General features: G+C 33.6%; 6 protein-coding genes and 1 long non-coding RNA gene across 19 annotated transcripts; 5 read left to right on the top strand and 2 right to left on the bottom strand.

Moving 5' to 3' along the window:
• Positions 1 to 121: 121 nt before the first annotated feature.
• On the bottom strand, positions 122 to 887 carry LOC147534886 (uncharacterized). Its single transcript, XR_015228051.1, has 2 exons — positions 708 to 887; positions 122 to 545 (listed from the first exon to the last, which is right to left on the bottom strand). It is a non-coding gene; the product is annotated as an uncharacterized LOC147534886 (long non-coding RNA).
• Positions 888 to 951: 64 nt separating this feature from the next.
• Positions 952 to 2,807, top strand: LOC147534885 (protein trichome birefringence-like 39). The gene is made up of 6 exons (XM_086650151.1): positions 952 to 959; positions 1,091 to 1,201; positions 1,468 to 1,645; positions 1,852 to 2,027; positions 2,118 to 2,276; positions 2,454 to 2,807. Exons 1-6 carry the CDS (start codon positions 952 to 954, stop codon positions 2,749 to 2,751), a joined length of 930 nt encoding a protein of 309 aa, XP_086506277.1. The 3' UTR covers positions 2,752 to 2,807.
• A 1,114-nt stretch (positions 2,808 to 3,921) lies between these two features.
• LOC147534884 (putative hexosyltransferase MUCI70) lies at positions 3,922 to 7,778 on the bottom strand. Of its 13 annotated transcripts, none has more exons than XR_015228371.1 (8): positions 7,600 to 7,778; positions 7,334 to 7,463; positions 7,101 to 7,240; positions 6,269 to 7,032; positions 5,936 to 6,002; positions 5,472 to 5,835; positions 4,894 to 5,015; positions 3,922 to 4,776 (listed from the first exon to the last, which is right to left on the bottom strand). XR_015228371.1 is itself a non-coding variant. In XM_086650909.1 (8 exons), exons 2-5 carry the CDS (start codon positions 6,925 to 6,927, stop codon positions 5,811 to 5,813), a joined length of 282 nt encoding a protein of 93 aa, XP_086507035.1. In that variant the 5' UTR covers positions 6,928 to 7,032; positions 7,101 to 7,593; the 3' UTR covers positions 3,922 to 4,776; positions 4,894 to 5,015; positions 5,472 to 5,616; positions 5,720 to 5,810. The 13 variants fall into 13 exon arrangements, 2 of the variants coding, with proteins under 2 accessions (XP_086507035.1, XP_086507034.1); XR_015228373.1 differs by having other exon boundaries at positions 7,334 to 7,399; XR_015228372.1 differs by having other exon boundaries at positions 7,334 to 7,399; positions 7,501 to 7,626.
• An 818-nt stretch (positions 7,779 to 8,596) lies between these two features.
• On the top strand, positions 8,597 to 10,802 carry LOC147534883 (protein trichome birefringence-like 39). Its single transcript, XM_086648105.1, has 5 exons — positions 8,597 to 8,913; positions 9,402 to 9,579; positions 9,872 to 10,047; positions 10,134 to 10,292; positions 10,388 to 10,802. Exons 1-5 carry the CDS (start codon positions 8,645 to 8,647, stop codon positions 10,683 to 10,685), a joined length of 1,080 nt encoding a protein of 359 aa, XP_086504231.1. The 5' UTR covers positions 8,597 to 8,644; the 3' UTR covers positions 10,686 to 10,802.
• Positions 10,803 to 11,717: 915 nt separating this feature from the next.
• On the top strand, positions 11,718 to 14,052 carry LOC147534882 (protein trichome birefringence-like 43). Its single transcript, XM_086650150.1, has 4 exons — positions 11,718 to 12,004; positions 13,276 to 13,447; positions 13,628 to 13,803; positions 13,890 to 14,052. Exons 1-4 carry the CDS (start codon positions 11,718 to 11,720, stop codon positions 14,050 to 14,052), a joined length of 798 nt encoding a protein of 265 aa, XP_086506276.1.
• Positions 14,053 to 15,213: 1,161 nt separating this feature from the next.
• LOC147534881 (protein trichome birefringence-like 43) lies at positions 15,214 to 17,253 on the top strand. The gene is made up of 5 exons (XM_086648449.1): positions 15,214 to 15,635; positions 15,908 to 16,085; positions 16,295 to 16,470; positions 16,557 to 16,715; positions 16,891 to 17,253. Exons 1-5 carry the CDS (start codon positions 15,340 to 15,342, stop codon positions 17,186 to 17,188), a joined length of 1,107 nt encoding a protein of 368 aa, XP_086504575.1. The 5' UTR covers positions 15,214 to 15,339; the 3' UTR covers positions 17,189 to 17,253.
• Positions 17,254 to 18,211: 958 nt separating this feature from the next.
• LOC147534880 (protein trichome birefringence-like 40) lies at positions 18,212 to 20,379 on the top strand. Its single transcript, XM_086648450.1, has 5 exons — positions 18,212 to 18,530; positions 19,019 to 19,196; positions 19,468 to 19,643; positions 19,730 to 19,888; positions 19,984 to 20,379. Exons 1-5 carry the CDS (start codon positions 18,262 to 18,264, stop codon positions 20,285 to 20,287), a joined length of 1,086 nt encoding a protein of 361 aa, XP_086504576.1. The 5' UTR covers positions 18,212 to 18,261; the 3' UTR covers positions 20,288 to 20,379.
• The last annotated feature ends 1,865 nt before the right edge of the window (positions 20,380 to 22,244 follow it).

The raw sequence follows: 22,244 nt of genomic DNA, 5'->3' as shown, positions 1-22,244 counted from the left end.
TGGTATACGCTTCCTATTTTGCGAAAAGTTTTTAACGCCCTACACCCGAAGGGTTCCTAAACTAAATAGGTCAATCTTTCGACAAAAAAAACTAAATAGGTCAAACTAAAGAGGCAAGAAGTACAAAAGGAGAAGTTGAACAAGAAAAGATGAACATACTCATATAATTCAAGCACAACAGAATTATTGCTAAAGTAACTAAAGACTAGAAGAGATTGGAATGACTGAATTTATGCTATCAACTTTCATTCAGCCTCCTCCCTCTTCCATCTTTTTATACTGAAGTAAACACACTGAATCTCCTACTTTTCTTACCAAACATCTTCTTATCAATTTAAAATCCCACATTAATATAAACAAATAACATAAAATATCAAGCAAACCAGTAGGTCCAGTCCTCCTCTTCACTAACACCACCATCACCAGCAACAACATCATCAGTAGCACTTCAGACAAACAACTGTTGATGTTAAGATCGTCAGGATTATAGTAATGGTCGTCTTCTTCATCGAAATGATAGTTTTTATTGGCACAGAATGAGTCAACTGTGAAGGTAGTGGAGCATTGTTCAAATTTAGTTTCAGCATTTAGAATATAGGATAATTAAGTAGAAAAGGAAATAGAATGAAACCCTAGAAATCGGAGGTAGATGAAACCCTAAATATTGCTCAAATTTAAAGCCAGAAATTGAATCATGAAGATATCACCGACCAGGGCAGAATTCCTTCTACCAGTAGCATTGTTCTAATTGGGTAAAGAGAGAGATAGAGGGAGATCTGTTCCTGAATTTCTTATGTAATCAAAACGTGCCTGGAAGAAATCGTGGCTTTGATTTCTGCTCTTGACGAAGCCATTGGTGAAGAATAAGAAAGAGAGGAGGCGGCAAAGAGCACAGAGAAAAGAAAAAGATTGCTGGGAAAAAGATGAAAAAGCCCTAAATTGATTTAACATATGGAGGGGTACATTTGGAATGAAATAAGTCTAAAACGACCTTAATGACAATTAGTGATATTATTTTAAACCTAAATAACAGTTAACAATAATAGAGTTGACAAGTTTGGATATTTAAAAATGTTGTTGGCTTTTTTAGCTATTGTGTATTTTATATTGACCTAAATAGCTATTTTCTCATAGGTAATGGTAGACCTGACACACAATATCTCAAGTACAGATGGAAACCCACGAATTGTGAAATACCCAGGTACTTCTCTCTTTAACTCTCTTATTCTGGCTCGTAACATAAATAATGAAGCTATGATAGAAGAGGCTACAAGTCAAAACATATTTTGTACTTATACGGAATCAACTGTCTACATTTTCATTTCAATTCACTCTCTCTTTTGATAGATTTTTTCTGCTCTTGATCGACAGTTGATTTCTGTTTAGGCTTGAAGTAGGTTCAATTACTTTTGTAGTTTTTTGTATTATTTTTCTAAATTATTTTTTAATGGTGAAATCTTAAAACAGGTTTGATGGTAAAGACTTCTTGAGGAGATATAAGGGTAAAAGGGTTATGTTAGTTGGGGATTCACTAAGTAATAACCAATATCAATCCTTGGTTTGCATGGTCTATGCTGCCATCCCTAATTCTACGTACACCACTACCACTGGAAGGAAAGGAGGAGTTTACTCTGTGAATTTCCTGGTAATCACTAGCTTATTTCATATTGAATTACGTCTTTACATTCGACATAATCTATTCGTTTCATATACATTAGTGAAATTTTTTTAAAAATAGTTGATAAAAGTATCTGATCGGAATAGTATTATATCATTTTGGTTTGAGTAAGACTACGGGATAAAAATCTAATAGTAATAAAACATTTCTAATAGAGAAGTTTGGTGTTGCAGGATTATGAGGTTTCTATACTTTACATTAATAATAGATTCCTGGTTGATTTAGTTGTTGAAAATGGAGTACGATTACTAAAAGTCGATTCCATCAATGGTGGCGAAGTATGGAAGAACAACGACGTAGTTATCTTCAACACTTGGCACTGGTGGTTTCATAGACATAGTATACAACCGTAAGCGGATTCATAATATCGTAAAGAAAGTAAATAGGTTTTAAAATTCCAATAAGACATTAAATATAAATAAAGGTGTTCTATTTGCAGATGGGACTACATTCAAGAAGGAAATACAACCTATAAAGATATGGACAGAATGGTTGCTGCTGAGAAAGGGTTGTCTACATGGTCAAAATGGGTCGACTCCAATATTGACCGAACTAAAACACAAGTTTTCTATCTTGGGATTTCTCCTGCTCACGTCGTGTAAGTATCTCATTTATATAAAACAGTAAATCAACAATGCTACTTGGCCTGACGAAACAAAATTTTCATATATGGGGTTGACAAGACATCACCAAGTCATATAAAGTGCTCTTTATCTTCGAAAAATTGATCATTCAAAATTTTATTGATAATATATTTTTCTTCGAGATTTTTCAGTGGCCGTGAATGGGATAAACCAAAGGAAACTTGTAAAAATCAAACACTACCACTGAATGCAACAATATATCCTGGAGGTCAAGATAAAGGTGTTGCAATAGTTAAAAAGGTTCTAAATAAAATGTCAACAAAAGTAAATTTACTAGATGTGACAACTCTGTCCCAGTTCAGGAAAGATGGTCATCCATCAATTTATGGAACGAAAGATCACAATTGGTCAGATTGCAGCCATTGGTGTTTAGGAGGTGTTCCTGATACTTGGAATCAACTATTTTATGCTTCTGTACTTAATGCATAATAATGCAGTTTTTCCATTGATGAGTTATTTTCTCAAAACACGAAGGAATTGAGTAATTCTCTGTTAATCCTTATATTTCGATCAATAGACCGTTTGACACGAAAAAAAAGTTTATGTTAAGATTTTCTTTAGTGAAAAAAGAATTAATGACTTAATATAAGTCTGGATTCAAATATGCTTCTTTTACTACAAAATTTTAGAATCTACATCATTCCTAAAGTAGTTGATATATGTTCTTCACCTATTTCTAACACCTCTTTTTTGTGGAGGGACACTACAAAAAAAGAGGTTATTTTCGACGCCTACTGCTGCAAACACAAGAAAACCATAGGGAAAAGTAAACTGACGAGCTTTTCCACATGACCATCGACAATAGTTGACAATTGTCGACAGAGGTTCATATGACCATCGGCATTGGCCACCCGTGAACATATGTGCGCTTTTTTTACTGATGGTTGTATGGAAAACCAACGGCAGTTTACAATTACTTTTCCCTCTAGGTTATATGGAAAACTGTCGGCATTGGCCAATTTAACCACGTTTTCCTCACCGTCGAGAGGATCTTTTGCCACCGATTTTCTTAAATTACCGCGCTTTAACGTCGTGGGCAATAACCTCAATTTGTGTAGTTAGATATGGACAACTTTGTTATAAAAGCTACTCTTCACCATATTATTATTATTACTAGCTATAACCCGTGCCTCCGGCACGGATATTTTAATCGAGCACTTTACGAGCAGAAGTACAAATATGATGGTGAAAAAATACATAAAAAAGACACAGTAACAAAAAATGCAACAATATCTCTAAAGAAAAATATAAGATAATAAATTCACCATGTCAGTTCAATAAAATACATAAGTTTCATGTGCAGGCATCTCACCCGCTGGTGCAATAAGTTGATCACTATCCCCTACAATAAATTGGGATAACTCCATTGTAGTCATATGTGATAGCATTCAGCAACCAATATACCAAGTAAATAGCACCTTTTAATACATATGGACAATGTCTGCAGTGACAACTAAACTCTAACATGAATCTCTAATTAAATGAAAGACAGTTACTTATTTTTTAGTGTCCTGTGAACTCTTCACAAAACTTTTTCTTGATTTGTTTTTAGACAAACCGTTCTCATGTGAGTGTATGATCTGTTTAGTCTAAGACTTGGAAAGTGATTGTACCAAATCACTTCAAATATATTATGTAGTAAACAAAAGCTACTGGAAGGATTGAGATGATACTCAAAAATTGTAATCAAACATAAAATGGTTCCAAAATAGCAATAACAATTTTAAAAAGTGAGATTTTTATGGCTTACTCAGGGCAAGTATTAAGCATAAGCTCAACAGAATTATTCGAAGGATGGCGAAGTTTCTTCTCTTCTTCTTCTTCTTCATCTTCAAGCACCTTCAACCATAAAATAGTACGAACTCTCTCTCGCGGTATCGGATAATCTTTCGCCTCTCAACTATATGAACTTTAGGATCCTCCTTATGCAATTTATATATTTCAGCCTTCTCAGAATCCTTCAAATAAGATCCTCTCACACCAGGTTCTATTACTTGCTTTAACAATACATTTATTTCTTTCAGTTTCTCTCTTCATCTAATTACAAACGCTCTACTCCTCTTATTCTCCTTTTTCAGCTCTGACGCTTCACCTTTTTACATCTTCCGGTAGAGATGGACGACATTCGTGCCACCATTTCTGCAGTGACCTCCCATCCGAAAACTTCTTCATCGAAATGCTATTTGGTTTAATAGTCCACCATGATGAGAACTAAGATAGTAGAAGAAACACCCAATGTCTCCAGAAGCAACCACATACTTCTAGCAAGGTTTTATATAAAATAGTCAGTAACATACTTTATTTGAGGAGTTGAAAGCTTACTAATCCTCCTTTTTTGTATAGGTACTGTGACTGCCCACTAAATTCTATAGCTACTTTGCTAATTAATAACAACAGAATTACTCGTACAAGTCCTACTCTAACAGTTTATCAAGCACTGATCCGAAGGTTCTTCTACAAAAACAAAACAAATTCATAAGTTAAATAATGGCAATTAAAACCCGATAGACAATTGTGGTTACGTAACCGACAGATGATTACTCCGAAAGGGAGATTTCATATGCAAAATACCTCAAGTAATCGCCATCTAGACCTGCAACAATAACGGCCTTCCCATCATGATCAGCTGCTTTACTGAAGAAATCGTAAAGGTATTCAAAGAATTGAGCTTCATCAATTCGTATGACATTCACCTACAAAGATATGTGGGTCCAATTAAAAACCTAACGCAGCTCTGGACTGTTTAGTTTGGCTCATGAGTAACCTTAGAGACAGATCAAACTCTGCAATAAACCAAGCCTAATCCAAGTTTGAAAAACTCAATAAGGCCCCATTCCCTTTCTCCCCTATGTTTTATTCACTTTTATTCTATATTATAGAAAGAACTTTAGAGTGGTAGTAGAAAAAATGCATTATATTTTATCTTGTACTATGTAATTGATGTTATATTTGTAATTTGTGTATATACGAGTATGTGTTAAAGAAATAACCGTAGACAAGTTGGTACAGTGATTCTCAAGTCTTTCGGCTAGTTCAAGCATCAGGCTTGGTCAAGCCAGTCCTTATCCTAACTACTTATGCCCCAACAACACTCTGCCTAGAAACAACACAATTGATTTTGTTGAATATTTCATACAAACAAAACCCACCTTATCATAAGCATCAACTCCAAGCTTTTGCCCGAATGAAGATAGATCAGGCAAAGCCCAGCATGGCAGTCTTGCCCCATCATGAGTTACAACAGATTCAAGTCTGAATCTGGCATCCTCGTTTGATTTTATCAACACTACATTTCTGCACCAGTAAAAATCCACAAGTTAAAATCTAGAATACTTGAAATGGTGGTTTTATTTACTACTCTTAGATAGCATTAGATGTTTCTAATTAAACTATGTACTCAATTTGTGTTCGCCGACGAAAGAGTAATGAAAACTTAAAGCTACACTTCTTCCCCACTGTCCTCTCTCGCTCGCTCCATTTTGAGTATATCAACTTCTCATAGTCCAGCTACCCCTGTAAAAAAAAATGAGATCCCGTTAAGAGTCTAGCAGATATTTCAGTAAATTATTTTTGAGAATTCCATAGTTTAAACATTGCCCGTTAAGATACTTACCTTTTACTTGGGGCTTCCAAGGACAATGACGACAAAATCACCACGGAGGAACATCTTCGAGATGAACCTGTGAAAAACAAAAGAAGCATAAATTAGGTTGTCAACATATCATCGAAAATATAAAGTAAATGTAACATACAATACATATCCGACAAATAGGCCAAACTTCCGCAAGAATTTCACATTTTTTTCAAAGAAAATCCTCTAAAGGACAACTGAAACTTCCTAAGCTTTATCGGAGAGAGAGATGGAAGTTTAGAGATCTTACTTTGTGTAATGAGATTATTGTTGTTGTAATTATATCTCTACCCGTATATATAGAGAATGACTCACCACTTGTATCTAGAAGCTTAGCTTCAGAATAATGTGTCAAACCCGCATTATTCTGAACCTCAACTTGGAAATCGGTGGAGGTGTATTTTGCAGCCGCTTTCTTAGTCTTTGCTTCCATAAACACATCAAATCGCCTATCATGATCAGAGATAGAAATAGTGGCATTCGTTTGCCACAAAAACCTGATAACAAATGGAATCAATGAAGGGGAATGAAAAGAAAAAATAATAATAGTAGAGATCATATCATTAAAGACCACTACTGACACAACAAAAAGTGACTCACATAGTATTAGTTAAATGCAGAAGAACAATAAATGAAGAATGTGCAAGCCACTTTGCGCACCACAACATCTAACGAGAGAACCTAGTTTTTTGCAGTAGCACAATTCTGGAAATACGAAGAAGTTGCCGCTCTTGAGCCTAATGTATCGATATTTCATTTGCGTGAATATGATGTATTGTAACACATCATGTATTTAAGTTAACATAGTAATTTCATCAATCACGTTAACTAAGAATGTATTTCCATTTGATATCTATTTGATCCTAAGAAGAGAAGATGTGATATATATGTTTCTCAGTTATTGCTAACTCTAGTACATAAGTATGAAGAGATTCATATATTTGTAAAAGCAAGCTTGAACTTAACTTAAACATGTGAACTTCCTAAAACCCATCTTTTCTCAATCGCCCAGTATCAACCCAAAATCCAGTGTAAGAGTCTCAATCTGCGAGCGCTAGTAACCAATCCTCAAACACGCCCTAAATTAGATGTTAGAATGGAAGGACAGGGAAGCGAAGGCAGATACTTGAAACAATGAAAATTTTACCTTTAGGAAACATCTGAAATATAATTATACATAACAATAGCACCATGAGAGTCTTCCCAAGTCCAGTTGACAACACCACTAATGTATTTGTAAATAGAGTTGTGTTCTTGAGAAAGCTGGTAATATCGAACTGGTGTATACTATATATACAGGAAGAATGAGAACAAAAAAAAGATTTTATTCTTAATTAACTCAAAATAGAAACTTCAACATGAAGTAAATCCCATACATACCTGGGAAATCCACGACAATCACTTACATCTTCAACATCTGCTAGTACTTGGTTTTCACAAAATTATCTAGGGTTGATGGCAGGGAGACCCATTAGATAAATTAATGTAGGAATTTTGTCAAACAAGTCATCTCCAATCACCAAAAAGATTAAAACATAGAAAATTACCAAACAAGTTTGAAGCTCAGAAAAACCAACGATGAAGTGCTCCAATTGAGAGCAGTTAGGAATTAGGGCTTGAGAATCCAACAAAGGAATAATACTTACTTGATAATACTCACTTGAGAGCCATCCATGACGTTGTTGTAGACTGAAGAAGGAGATTGGGGAATTTTCTAACGTCCCACTCGGTAACGGAAAGTCTTCAATTGATGATAAAGACTTTTGGTCGTTTTTGTAACGGAACTCTTCAATGGAGGGAAGAATTCTGCCATGGTTATTTCTAATCGAAGAGTTCGGCGAAAGAAGAATTTCTAATCAATCTGGGTCGTTGATATTGACCGAGATTAGAAGAAAAGGGTCCGTTACTCCTACCTAAAGGTTAATATTAAGCTGACCGAGATTACAAGTAATATTGTAACGAGATAAAGAGGAAGTGGGTTGTAACGGCCGAGATGAAGAGGAAGTGGGGTTCTTTTACATTAATTAACCTAACTAAGAGTATAATTTTAATCTGAACTTTGAACCAGCCCGGGGAGTTTAGACGGTCTAGATTCAGAGTCTAATTTACTTTCTTGCATGTAGTGGGTGAATAAATTGTATTTTTTAGGGAGGGTAATGGATCAAAGGGTGGGGATTGTATCAAAATCCCAACGGACGACCGGATTTGTCTTTCGACTTGTCCCAGTCATCACAAAACATTGTGTTTTGTTATATAGATTTAATTGTTGTTGAATTTTATTTTCAATATTAATTGAAATAATAAACTGAAAACAAAAGAAAAACAAAAACATATGGTTGGTAAAACCGAATATTAATTAGATGGTGTTTAAAAATGGTAGAATTCATTCATAATGATCCTTTATCTTAAATATAGTTCATATTTTCAAAAAAAGAAACAAAATAATCCCTAAAGATAATCTCAAACTTTAATAAAGGAAACAAATATGTCAAAATCATAATGTTTCAATGTATTACCATAAATTTTAGATTTTTTTTTAGAAACGCATAAAAATATAAAACTTTGGTACGTTTTAAGGCCCACTAAATACTAATAATAATTTCAAGACTTCATACACATCTTATATAATAGTTCTAACCACAAATTCTTTTTTCTTCTCATCCCCTCTTTCTCTCTCTATTTCTCTCTCCAATGGGTTTCTTCTTGTTTCTTTGTCTTTCTACTTTAGCTATTTGTTCTTGTTACTTTGTTGATAAAGTACATGGAGGTCGGATTAATAATTCAAAATTGAAGGGTTGTGATTTATTCCAAGGGAGTTGGGTTTATGATGAATCTTATCCTCTTTACAACTCATTGGAATGTCCATTTATCGATAGGGGTTTTGATTGCTTAGGTAATGGTAGACCTGACAAACAATATCTCAAATACAAATGGAAACCCAATGGTTGCCAAACATCTAGGTATTTTATTTCTTTACATCATCATCCTTTACTCTTTATATTATTATAAAATTTCATCTTTTATTGAATTTTAATATATTACCTTTCTTTCGTTATATATACTTTTTTAATATTGGTTACACCCCTAGTTCCTACTACGGCTGGGCAGCCTTTCCTCAGGTTGGTGGAGTCGGGTTCCCCTTTTACCCACAAAGGAACACCTGTGGCCGCCCGACATGCGGTCACAAGGCGTTTCGTAGACGTTAATAAACACATTAAATGTTGAAATTAAATTCTTACAGATAGTAATGGCCTAAACTCTAATTAAATTATTTTTTATTTATATTATTTAACCCAAGTCAATAAATATTGGATTTTATCTCTACCATAATCGAACATGCGACCTCTGAAATTTTGGAATAGATGTGCAACGAACTATTGCTGGTTTTAACTCATCTATTAGATGATTTTCTTATTTGTGAATCTTTATTTTATTTTTTTTAATTTAGGTTTGATGGTAAAGAATTCTTGAGGAGATTTAAGGGGAAAAGGGTTATGTTAGTTGGGGATTCACTAAGTAATAACCAATATCAATCCTTGGCTTGCATGGTTTATGCTGCCATCCCCAATTCTAATTATACCACTACAACTGGAAGGAAGGAAGGAATCTACTCTGTGACTTTTCATGTTAGTAACCCCATTTCATTTTTTAATTAATTATATTTATTTCTAAATTTTATTATAACTAATGGAAAAGTGCTACATAGAATCTTACTCAATATGACATAAAACTTATTTAAATTTCCTAAGTTTTCAAAAATTAGTCGATGAAAATATGGGATTAGAGTGAGCCACATAAATTTTTAAGTAAAACTATGAGTAAGAACTCTAGGATAAAGAAACATGGAGTATATGATTTTAATTTGGGTTGATATCATAATTTAATTAATCATTCGAATTTTTTATTTTTCTTTTGCAGGATTATGATGTTACTATATTGTACTTTCATAGTGTATTCTTGGTTGATTTAGTTGTCGAAAATGGTGTAAGAGTACTTAAGATTGATTCGATAAGTGATGGTGAAGTATGGAAGAACAGTGACGTATTAATCTTCAACACGTGGCATTGGTGGTTTCATAGTCATAGTATACAACCGTAAGAACTCATGATTTTATTATCAAATAAAAAATGTTTTGATTGTTCTATTAGACATATAAATTATAAGTACTTTCTATTTGCAGATGGGACTACATTCAAGAGGGAAACATGATATATAAAGATATTGATAGATTGGTTCTTGTAGAGAAAGGGCTGACTACTTGGTCAAAATGGGTTGACTCCAACATTGATACAAGTAAAACACAAGTGTTTTATCTTGGCATTTCTCCTGCACATTTCTTGTAAGTACCTCTTTCATATATAGTACTCTTGACGTCGAAAATTATTCGTTTAATTAGTTTTTAAGTGATATATGTTTTTCTTATGTGATTTTCAGTGGTCGAGAATGGGGTAGTCCAAGGGAAACTTGTGTGAACCAGACAACGCCTTTCCAAGGAACAATATATCCTGGAGGTGAAGATACAGGAGTGACAATAGTTAAAAAGGTTTTGAATAAGATGTCAAAACTTGTAAAATTACTAGACGTGACAACTCTATCTCAATTCAGAAAAGATGGTCACCCATCAAAGTATGCAACAAAAGATCAAACAGGATTAGATTGCAGTCATTGGTGTGTGGGAGGTGTTCCTGATACTTGGAATGAACTATTTTATGCTTGGATAGTTAATCCATAGGGGTATTAATACAATTTTTATATATGTTGTGGAAATAATTGGATGGATTCACATATACCCATATAATTCAATTTCAGATGTTAGAAATAGCTCTCCTATTTCACATCTATTGTTTCCTAGCTAGTGATTTCTTTTTTATCTTTTGCTAATGCAAGGTTCCATTGTGCTCCTATTTTGACTAGTGAACATTTGGTTCCCTAACTAACATTTCTATATTATTTTGTTAAAATTGTTTTTACTTATTCTTTTCGCTCTCTCTAACTTACCCACTAGTATGTGATCGATAATCGACAAGAATGGATTATTTGGAGTGGCACTAGTGTTCCTGCTTGTCGAAAATGTTTAAGTGCGTCCAACCAACATGCAAGAGAGGCCACAACTTGTATTGACGGTTAAAATGTCCTTGTTCAAATCGTAGGAGGACAAGATTGACATTATGTTGTGTCATCTTGTTCAACCGTATTCTATATCAAAAGATTTTTTGTATTGTCAACACATTGTAAGGGATATAACTTTGTGTCTTGAAATCTAGAATCTCAAGGTGAAAACTAACTTAGTAACAACTCAGACCTAAAGTGGTTGATATTGTGCCCTGAAATCACTATTAGTACCATTTATTGTAAAATTTAAATGACTTGTACCTATAAATAATACACAAAACGCAATCAACATAATTTTGTTCATAACTTATGTATTCTACTTAGATACTAACACATCTCATTTTGAATATAAAAATTTCCTAAATCTTAGAGATTTTCTCAATCTTTAATATATCAACTTCTCTCAAAATTTTCTCAATACTTCAATAGTCAGTTTCCACATAAACAAAATCCTACAGAATCATTCAACCAACTAAGATATATTCAACATAATTTAAACCCCGTTTTTGGGAAAAAAAAATTGCAATTTGAAATTTACCATTATGAAGATTTCCTCATTTTTCCAAATTCATCCAATATTTCAATGTCCAAAATACATGAATAAAAACCTAATATTATCATCTTCTTCTTTCTCTAAAGTCATTTCTCTAATATGGGATTCTCTTTTCACATTAGTGTTTTCTACCTTTCTATTGGGTTGATGATCTTATTTGTGGTCAATGATCAAGTACATGGGAAGCAATTTAACAAGGTAGGAGTATTAGGTAGTAGTGGTTGTGATCTTTACACAGGAAGTTGGATTTTTGATGAATCATACCCTCTTTACGATTCATCCAAGTGTCCATTTATTCAGAAGGGGTTTGATTGTTTAGGTCACAATCGACCTGATAAAACCTATCTTCAATATAGATGGAAGCCTAATGGTTGTGAAGCACCAAGGTATTCATTCCCTCTTTTTTCTTTTCTTTTTTCTATTTCTCTTGTAGTTTTGATTTAGGCCAATCCGGCAGATCATCACAAATGAATTTTGTCATTAGAAAAAAGGGTTTACCCTAAAGCATAGGTCCCGATGGGCCTTGTCAGCCAGACGCGACTCGTCTCTTTCGTCCCCTTGGGCCAAGACGACCCATTTATAAACAAATTGTGGCCGGACAGAGGGCTAGAAATGCTAACCTGAGGATAATGGACCACGTCCATAGAGAGGGCTGAATCCCTAGCCTATTATGGACCAATTAAGTGGCTGTGGTTTAACTTTTGGGGTCTGGCTACCACATAGCATAGCTTGTAAAGGAGTGGTGTCAAGTGGGAAAATGTTTTCGATAAACATATGTTTTCGAAAAAATGTTTTTCGAAAGAAACAAACGATCTCAGAGAAATAGGAAAATGTTTCTGAAAAAAGAGTTTTCATGAAAAAATAATTTTCAAAAAAAAAAAGGATTTCTCTCTAAAGAAAAAAAGACTGCTTTCCAGGGGAAATAAATGTGTTTTTAAGGAATAATTTTTTTTGTTTGATTTTTAGTTTGAAATTTGGACTTAATGATGCAAAATCCTAGCAAATCTTATGTGGTAGGGTGAGATTTTGGTCCAATACAAATTTTGGACTTAGGAATCAAGAGTTTTAGGATTCTTTATAGCCAAACAGACTAAGGGATCTTGATTTCTACTAAATCTCAATTTTAGTAGGAATCCTACTTAGAAAGCCTACAATCAAACGCATCATGTGTGTTTTTGTCTTTTTTGGACCGGATCTGAAGTATGATTCAAGCTCTAAATTGATTCTAACTAAGTTTCAGAGTATTTGTTTTGTTTGACTAATTTGAATAATTTATCGAGGTTTATTTTGAGATCACTTGAGTCCGACATGATTTCAGTCTGATTTAGAATACTGGTGTAGATAATTTAAAAGACCATTGTGCCCTTGACTAAAATAAAGAGAAATTCTATTTATTCCTCTATTTGGTCCCTCCCACACCCCTCCACATAATGCGGCGACATATCAATTGAGCGTGGAGCAAATAGAGAGAGAATGGTTAGAGTATATGTTTCAGTGAGACATCGCCACAGCAGGTGGTGGGCTGGAAGAAGGACCAAACGGAGAGATGAATCGAATTTTTGTAAAATAAAACAAACTCAGACCATGAAAATAAACAGACCACCTTACCCTGTGAATACTGTGTTTAATGTCAATATTATTTGTAAATTGTGGTTAGATTTGACGGTCAAGATTTGCTGAGGAGATATAAAGGGAAGAAGATAATGTTTGTAGGTGATTCATTGAGTTTGAATCAATGGCAGTCCCTGACATGCATGCTTCACAATGCTGCCCCTGAGGCCAAATATACCTCAGTCCGCAAGGGTGGCCTCTCTACCTTCTCATTTCCGGTTAGTTAGTTAGTTAATTGCTTCACAAATTTAAAATTTTTGGGGTTTTACAAAACACAAAATATATTTTTGTTCGAAAAATTATATATAGTGCAAGAACAAACTTAAAGCCATAATTCAGATAAAATAGCGCTATTTTATTTTGAATTATACTAATATTTGACTTATACTTATCATTAGGACTTCAATGTATCAGTGATGTTTTCTCGCAATGCATTCTTGGTGGATATAGTAGGTGAAGAAAGGGGCCGAGTTCTAAAACTAGACTCGATAGAGGCAAGCAAGGAATGGTTAGGAGTTGATACGTTGATCTTCAACACTTGGCATTGGTGGCTTCATACTGGCCGAAAGCAACCGTACGTATCAATAATCTCTTATGTTAATCAATTAATTACAAATTTATTACGTATAAATTCTTATCGACCATGGTCATTTTATGTAGATGGGACTTAATTCAAGAAGGAACAAACACCTATAAAGACATGGATCGTTTGGTAGCTTTTAGAAAAGCATTGACAACATGGGCTAAGTGGGTTGATACCAATATTGATCCTACAAACACTACTGTCTTCTTTCAAGGAGTCTCACCCGACCACTCCAAGTAATTAAGCCTAAACTTATTATTCTTTAAAGTTTAATTTTATGTAACATTTATATATATATATATATATATATATATATATATATATATATGTCCACTTTCGATTGTTGATACACACAAGGGCGGAGTTAGATTTTTATGTTAACTCGGACTAGACTAAAATTACTATGAGAGCAAAACTTTCATTTCTGATCGTAAAGTAAAATATTTGCCACATAAAATATTTTCTTCGACTATTGTTCTCATATATATATAACTTTACGATCCAAAACAAATGATTCTAAAACTTCAAATTAGAAGAAATAAGATTTACCTGAAAATTTCGTTAATAATTTAAATAACAAAAACTTAAGAAAAATTAACTGTTAAGAGTTTATAATGTATGTGTTATAATGCATGTGTTATGATGTATGTGATCATTGTTTACTTTGGGGAGAAGGAAATTATTATAACATAAGATGGAATCTTAAGAATATATATATATATATATATATATATATATATATATATATATATATATATATATATATATATAACTTTACGATCCAAAACAAATGATTCTAAAACTTCACATTAGAAGAAATAAGATTTACGTGAAAATTTCGTTAATACATTAAACAACAAAAACTTAAGAAAAATTAACTATTAAAAGTTTATAATGTATGTGATCATTGGTAATTTGGGGACAAAAAAATTATTAGAACATAAGATGGAATCTTAAGAAATGGGTAAACCGTCACTTAGCAAAAAAAAAAGGATCAAAATAGTATTTAGAAATTTGTCAAATACTAATGGAAACCAAAATGTAGTAGTAGTTGTCATTCTCGAGAAAAACATGTACTTCCACCATTAGAGTATAGCTTAAGGATTGCTATATCAAGTAAGGACATAAATTTATTGGTTTTATAATGAGAATAATTGACATCAGTATAACTAATGAGTAAACTTGAACCTTGCTAAAACCAGAAAAAAAAAAAAAAAAAAAAACTGAAATGTGCCTTAAAAGAATATGTTAGGAATACACATTAATATAAAAACACTTATTTGCATGATCCCAACAAGTATTTATATTAAAAGTGGTTGACTTTTATTGTCCATTGTTTTTTAAAACAACAACCAAAAGAAGAACAAACAAAACAGCTAATTAAGATCGATTGTGATTTGTGAGTAAAAAAATATAAACAAAATATGTGAAATTAAAATGAATCAATTATTTCGAAAACCCATCTAGTCTTATATATAATCCTAACCACAAATTATTTCTTCTTCTTATCTTACCTCTCTCTCTCAAATGGGTCTCTTCTTGTCATATAGCTACTATACATTTCTTGTCTTTTCAGCTTCTCTTATTGGTTGTTGTTATTTTGTTGATAAAGTACATGGAGCGCAGATCAATAAGATGGATAATTCAGGATTAAACGGTTGTGATCTATTTGAAGGGAGTTGGGTTTATGATGAATCCTATCCTCTTTATAACTCATTTGATTGTCCATTTATCGATATAGGATTTAATTGTTTAGGTAATGGTAGACCTGACTCACAATATCTCAAGTACAGATGGAAACCCACGAATTGTGAAATACCCAGGTACTTCTCTCTTTAACTCTCTTATTCTGGCTCGTAATATAAATAATGAAGCTATGATAGAAGAGGCTACAAGTCAAAGCATATTTTGTACTTGTACGGAATCAACTGCCTACATTTTTGTTTCAATTCACTCTCTCTTTTGATAGTTTTTTTCTGCTTTTGGTCGACAGTTGATTTCTGTTTAAGCTTGAAGTAGGTTTAATTACTTTTGTAGTTTTTTGTATTATTTTTCTAAATTACTTTTAAATGGTGAAATTAATATCTTAAAACAGGTTTGATGGTAAAGACTTCTTGAGGAGATATAAGGGTAAAAGGGTTATGTTAGTTGGGGATTCACTAAGTAATAACCAATATCAATCCTTGGCTTGCATGGTCTATGCTGCCATCCCTAATTCTACATACACCACTACCACTGGAAGGAAAGGAGGAGTCTACTCTGTGAATTTCCTGGTAATCAGTAGCTTATTTCATATTGAATTACGTCTTTACATTCGACATAATCTATTCGTTTCATATACGTTAGTGACATCTTTTTAAAAAAAATAGTTGATAAAAGTATCTGATCGGAATAGTATTATATCATTTTGGTTTGAGTAAGACTGCGGGATAAAAATCTAATAGTAACAAAACATTTCTAATAGAGAAGTTTGGTGTTGCAGGATTATGAGGTTTCTATACTTTACGTTAATAATAGATTCCTCGTTGATTTAGTTGTTGAAAATGGAATACGATTACTAAAAGTCGATTCCATCACTGGTGGCGAAGTATGGAAGAACAACGACGTAGTTATCTTCAACACTTGGCACTGGTGGTTTCATAGACATAGTATACAACCGTAAGCGGATTCATAATTTCGTAAAGAAAGTAAATAGGTTTTAAAATTCCAATAAGACATGAAATACAAAGATGTTCTATTTTCAGATGGGACTACATTCAAGAAGGAAACACTACCTATAAAGATATGGACAGAATGGTTGCTGCTGAGAAAGGGTTGACTACATGGTCAAAATGGGTCGACTCCAATATTGACCGAACTAAAACACAAGTTTTCTATCTTGGGATTTCTCCTGCTCACGTCGTGTAAGTATCTCATTTATATAAAACAGTAAATCAACAATGCTACTTGGCCTGACGAAACAAAATTTTCATATGAGGTTGACAAGACATCACCAAGTCATATAAAGTGCTCTTTATTTTCGAAAAATTGATCATTCAAATTTTTATTGATAATATATTTTTCTTTGAGATTTTTCAGTGGCCGGGAATGGGATAAACCAAAGGAAACATGTAAAAATCAAACACTACCACTGAATGCAACAATATATCCTGGAGGTCAAGATAAAGGTGTTGCAATAGTTAAAAAGGTTCTAAATAAAATGTCGACAAAAGTAAAATTACTAGATGTGACAACTCTGTCCCAGTTCAGGAAAGATGGTCATCCATCAATTTATGGAACTAAAGATCATAATTGGTCAGATTGCAGCCATTGGTGTTTAGGAGGCGTTCCTGATTCTTGGAATCAACTATTTCATGCTTCTGTACTTAATGCATAATAATGCAGTTTTTCCATTGATGAGTTATTTTCTCAAAACACGAAGGAATTGAGTAATTCTCTGCTAATCCTTATATTTCGATCAATAGACCGTCTGACCCGTAAAAAAAAATTATGTTAAGATTTTTTTACTGAAAAAAGAATTAATGACTTAATATAAGTCTGGATTCAAATATGCTTCTTTTACTACAAAATTTTAGAATCTGGATCATTCCTAAAGTAGTTGAACATATTTATATGTTCTTCACTTATTTCTAACACCTCTTTTGTGGAGGGACACTACAAAAAAGAGGTTATTTTCGACGCCTACTGCTGCAAAACAAGAAAACCATAGGGAAAAGTAAACTGACGAGGTTTTCCACATGACCGTCGACAATAGTTGACAATTGTCAACAGAGGTTCATATGACCGTCGGCATTGGCCACCCGTGAACGTATGTGCGCTTTTATTACTGATGGTTGTATAGAAAACCATCCGCAGTTTACAATTACTTTTCCCTCTAGGTTATATGGAAAACTGTCGGCATTAGCCAATTTAACCACGTTTTCCTCACCGTCGGGAGAATCTTTTGCCAACGATTTTCTTAAATTACCCCGCTTTTACGTTGCGGGCTATAACCTCAATTTGTGTCGTTAGATATGGACAACTTTGTTATAAAAGCTACTCTTCACCATATTATTACTATTTAATTGTAGTTGAATTTTATTTTCAATATTAATTGAAATAATAAACTGAAAACAAAAAAGAAACAAAAACAACCGGTTGGTAAAACCGAATATTAATTAGATGGTGTTTAAAAATGTGTAGAATTCATTCATAATGATCCTTTATCTTAAATATAGTTCATATTTTCAAAAAAAGAAACAAAATAATCCCTAAAGATAATCATAATGATTCAATAGTCTTACCATAAATTTTAGAATTTTTTTTAGAAACGCATAAACTTTGGTACGTTTTAAGGCCCACTAAATACTAATAATAATTTCAAGACTTCATACACATCTTATATAATAGTTCTAACCACAAATTCTTTTTTCTTCTCATCCCCTCTTTTTCTCTCTATTCCTCTCTAGAATGGGTTTCTTCTTGTTTCTTTGTCTTTCTACTTTAGCTATTTGTTCTTGTTACTTTGTTGATAAAGTACATGGAGGTCGGATTAATAATTCAAAATTGAAGGGTTGTGATTTATTCCAAGGGAGTTGGGTTTATGATGAATCTTATCCTCTTTACAACTCATTGGAATGTCCATTTATCGATAGGGGTTTCGATTGCTTACGTAATGGTAGACCTGACAAACAATATCTCAAATACAAATGGAAGCCCAATGGTTGCCAAACATCTAGGTATTTTATTTCTTTACATCATCATCCTTTACTCTTTATATTATTATAAAATTTCATCTTTTTATTGAATTTTAATATATTACCTTTCTTTCGTTATATATACTTTTTAAATATTGGTTACACCCCTAGTCCCTACTATGGCTGGGCAGCCTTTCCTCAGGTTGGTAGAGTCGGGTTCCCCTTTTACCCACAAAGGAACACCTGTGGCCGCCCGACATCCGGTCACAAGACGTTTCGTAGACGTTAATAAACACATTAAATGTTGAAATTAAATTCTTACAGATAGTAATGGCCTAAACTCTAATTAATTTATTCTTTATTTATACTATTTAACTCAAGTCAATAAATATTGGATTCTATCTCTACCATAATCCAACATGTGACCTCTAAAATTTTGGATTAGATGTGCAAGGAACTGTTGCTGGTTGTAACTCATCTATTAGATGATTTTCTTATTTGTGAATCTTTATTTTATTTTTTTAATTTAGGTTTGATGGTAAAGATTTCTTGAGGAGATTTAAGGGGAAAAGGGTTATGTTAGTTGGGGATTCACTAAGTAATAACCAATATCAATCCTTGGCTTGCATGGTTTATGCTGCCATCCCCAATTCTAATTATACCACTACAACTGGAAGGAAGGAAGGAATCTACTCTGTGACTTTTCATGTTAGTAACCCTATTTCATCTTTTAATTAATTATGTTTATTTCTAAATTTTAGTATAACTAATGGAAAAGTGCTACTTAGAATCTTATTCAAATCTGTTAAATTTTCAAAAATTAGTCGATGAAAATATGGGATTAGAGTGAGCCACATAAATTTTTAAGTAAACCGATGAGTAAGAACTCTAGCATAAAGAAACATGGAGTATATGATTTTAATTTGGGTTGATATCATAATTTAATTAATCATTCGAATTTTTTATTTTTCTTTTGCAGGATTATGATGTTACTATATTATACTTTCATAGTGTATTCTTGGTTGATTTAGTTGTCGAAAATGGTGTAAGAGTACTTAAGATTGATTCGATAAGTGATGGTGAAGTATGGAAGAACAGTGACGTATTAATCTTCAACACGTGGCATTGGTGGTTTCATAGTCATAGTATACAACTGTAAGAACTCATGATTTTATTATCAAATAAAAAATGTTTTGATTGTTCTATTAGACATATAAATTATAAGTACTTTCTATTTGCAGATGGGACTACATTCAAGAGGGAAACATGATATATAAAGATATTGATAGATTGGTTCTTGTAGAGAAAGGGCTGACTACTTGGTCAAAATGGGTTGACTCCAACATTGATACAAGTAGAACACAAGTGTTTTATCTTGGCATTTCTCCTGCACATTTCTTGTAAGTACCTCTTTCATATATAGTACTCTTGACGTCGAAAATTATTCGTTTAATTAGTTTTTAAGTGATATATGTTTTTCTTATGTGATTTTCAGTGGTCGAGAATGGGGTAGTCCAAGGGAAACTTGTGTGAACCAGACAACGCCTTTCCAAGGAACAATATATCCTGGAGGTGAAGATACAGGAGTGACAATAGTTAAAAAGGTTTTGAATAAGATGTCAAAACTTGTAAAATTACTAGACGTGACAACTCTATCTCAATTCAGAAAAGATGGTCACCCATCAAAGTATGCAACAAAAGATCAAACAGGATTAGATTGCAGTCATTGGTGTGTGGGAGGTGTTCCTGATACTTGGAATGAACTATTTTATGCTTGGATAGTTAATCCATGGGGGTAAAATATTACACAATTTATATATATATGTTCTGGAAATAATTGGATGGATTCATTCACATATAACCATATAATTCTTTAATGCAATTCAAAGGAGATGTTAGAAATTGATCTCCAATTTAACATCTATTATCTACTAGTGATTTCTTTTTTTTATCTTTTGTTAATGCTAGACTCTATTGTGCTCATATTTCTTATGTTTTTTTTTTCTCACTCCCTCTAACTTACCTGCTGGTATACCATAGATACATACTCCACATGAATGGATTATTGAGAGATTGCGAGAGTGGGGATGTCGTCTTCCAGAATTGACCAACTTGAAAATTTCGGCTATTTTAAGAAAGTTACTTTCGGCAATTTTAAGTTACCACTACGAAAATTTCCTCATTTTTCAAACTTCAACCTATATTTCAATGTCCAAAATACATGAATCAAAACCTAATATGATCATCTTCTTCTTTCTCTAGAGTCATTTCTGTAATATGGGTTTCCCTTTTCACATTATTGCTTTCTATCTTTCTATTGGGTTGATGATCTTATTTGTGGTCAACGATGGAGTACATGGTAAGCAATTTAACACGGTAGGAGTATTAGGTAGTAGTGGTTGTGATCTTTACACAGGAAGTTGGATTTTTGATGAATCATACCCTCTTTATGATTCATCCAAGTGCCCATTTATTCAGAAGGGGTTTGATTGTCTAGGTAACAATAGCCCCGATATAACCTATCTTTGATATTTTTTTGGGTTAATTCCGTTTTGGCCCCCGATTTGTGACCAACTGGCCGTTTTGGCCCCCAATTGTGTCCGGCAGTTCGTTTTGGCCCCAAAAAATTCCTAAATGGCCCCAAATTTTTTCAACCTCCCAATTCTACCCCCATGGCATTTCTGTAATTATTTTTTTTTTCCTTTTCTTTGTCCACCTCATCTAACAATTGACACATCACTCTGTCCACCTCACCCTTCTTCTCCGGCGAAAGGTTGTCGGCCGGAATAAAAAATTCCGGCCGGCCACCTTTACCAAAATAATTTTTTTTTTTTTTTTTATTTCTCTCTCTTCTTCATCTCCTTCTTTCTCTCTCTTCTTCATCTCTTTCTTTCTCTCTTCTTCTTTCTTTACCTCTCTCTCTCTCTAACCCCTCTCTTTCTCTTTCTCCAACCCCTCTCTCTCTCTATCTTTAAAACTCCGGCGAAGGGGCGGAGCCCCTTCGCCGGAGAACCAGACCGAGATCTGGTTTCTACAACCAGATCCCGGTCTGGTTTGAAACCAGATCGGAATCTGGTTTCAACTAACCAGATTTCGTTCTGGTTAGTTGAAACCAGATTCCGATCTGGTTTCAAACCAGACCGGTATCTGGTTGTAGAAACCAGATCTCGGTCTGGTTCTCCGGCGAAGGGGCTCCGCCCCTTCGCCGGAGTTTTAAAGATAGAGAGAGAGAGGGGTTAGAGAAAGAGAAAGAGAGGGGTTAGAGAGAGAGAGGTAAAGAAAGAAGAAGAGAGAAAGAAAGAGATGAAGAAGAGAGAGAAAGAAGGAGATGAAGAAGAGAGAGAAAGAAGGAGATGAAGAAGAGAGAGAAATAAAAAAAAAAAAAAATATTTTGGTAAAGGTGGCCGGCCGGAATTTTTTATTCCGGCCGGCAACCTTTCGCCGGAGAAGAAGGGTGAGGTGGACAGAGTGATGTGTCAATTGTTAGATGAGGTGGACAAAGAAAAGGAAAAAAAAATAATTACAGAAATGCCATGGGGGTAGAATTGGGAGGTTGAAAAAATTTGGGGCCATTTAGGAATTTTTTGGGGCCAAAACGAACTGCCGGACACAATTGGGGGCCAAAACGGCCAGTTGGTCACAAATCGGGGGCCAAAACGGAATTAACCCTATTTTTTTTTAGAGATAAAACATAATTCATTCGTAGAAGGAATACGATCCAACAGATTACATGGTTTTAATTATTTTGACTCCTTT

Source organism: Eschscholzia californica, unplaced genomic scaffold (genome assembly GCF_041429995.1).
Source record: "Eschscholzia californica isolate CP2 unplaced genomic scaffold, dmEscCali1.0.p SCAF_6, whole genome shotgun sequence".
Taxonomy (NCBI): Eukaryota; Viridiplantae; Streptophyta; class Magnoliopsida; order Ranunculales; family Papaveraceae; genus Eschscholzia; species Eschscholzia californica.
The sequence above is the reverse complement of the archived record's forward strand: the minus strand, read 5'-3'. Positions and strand labels throughout refer to the sequence as shown.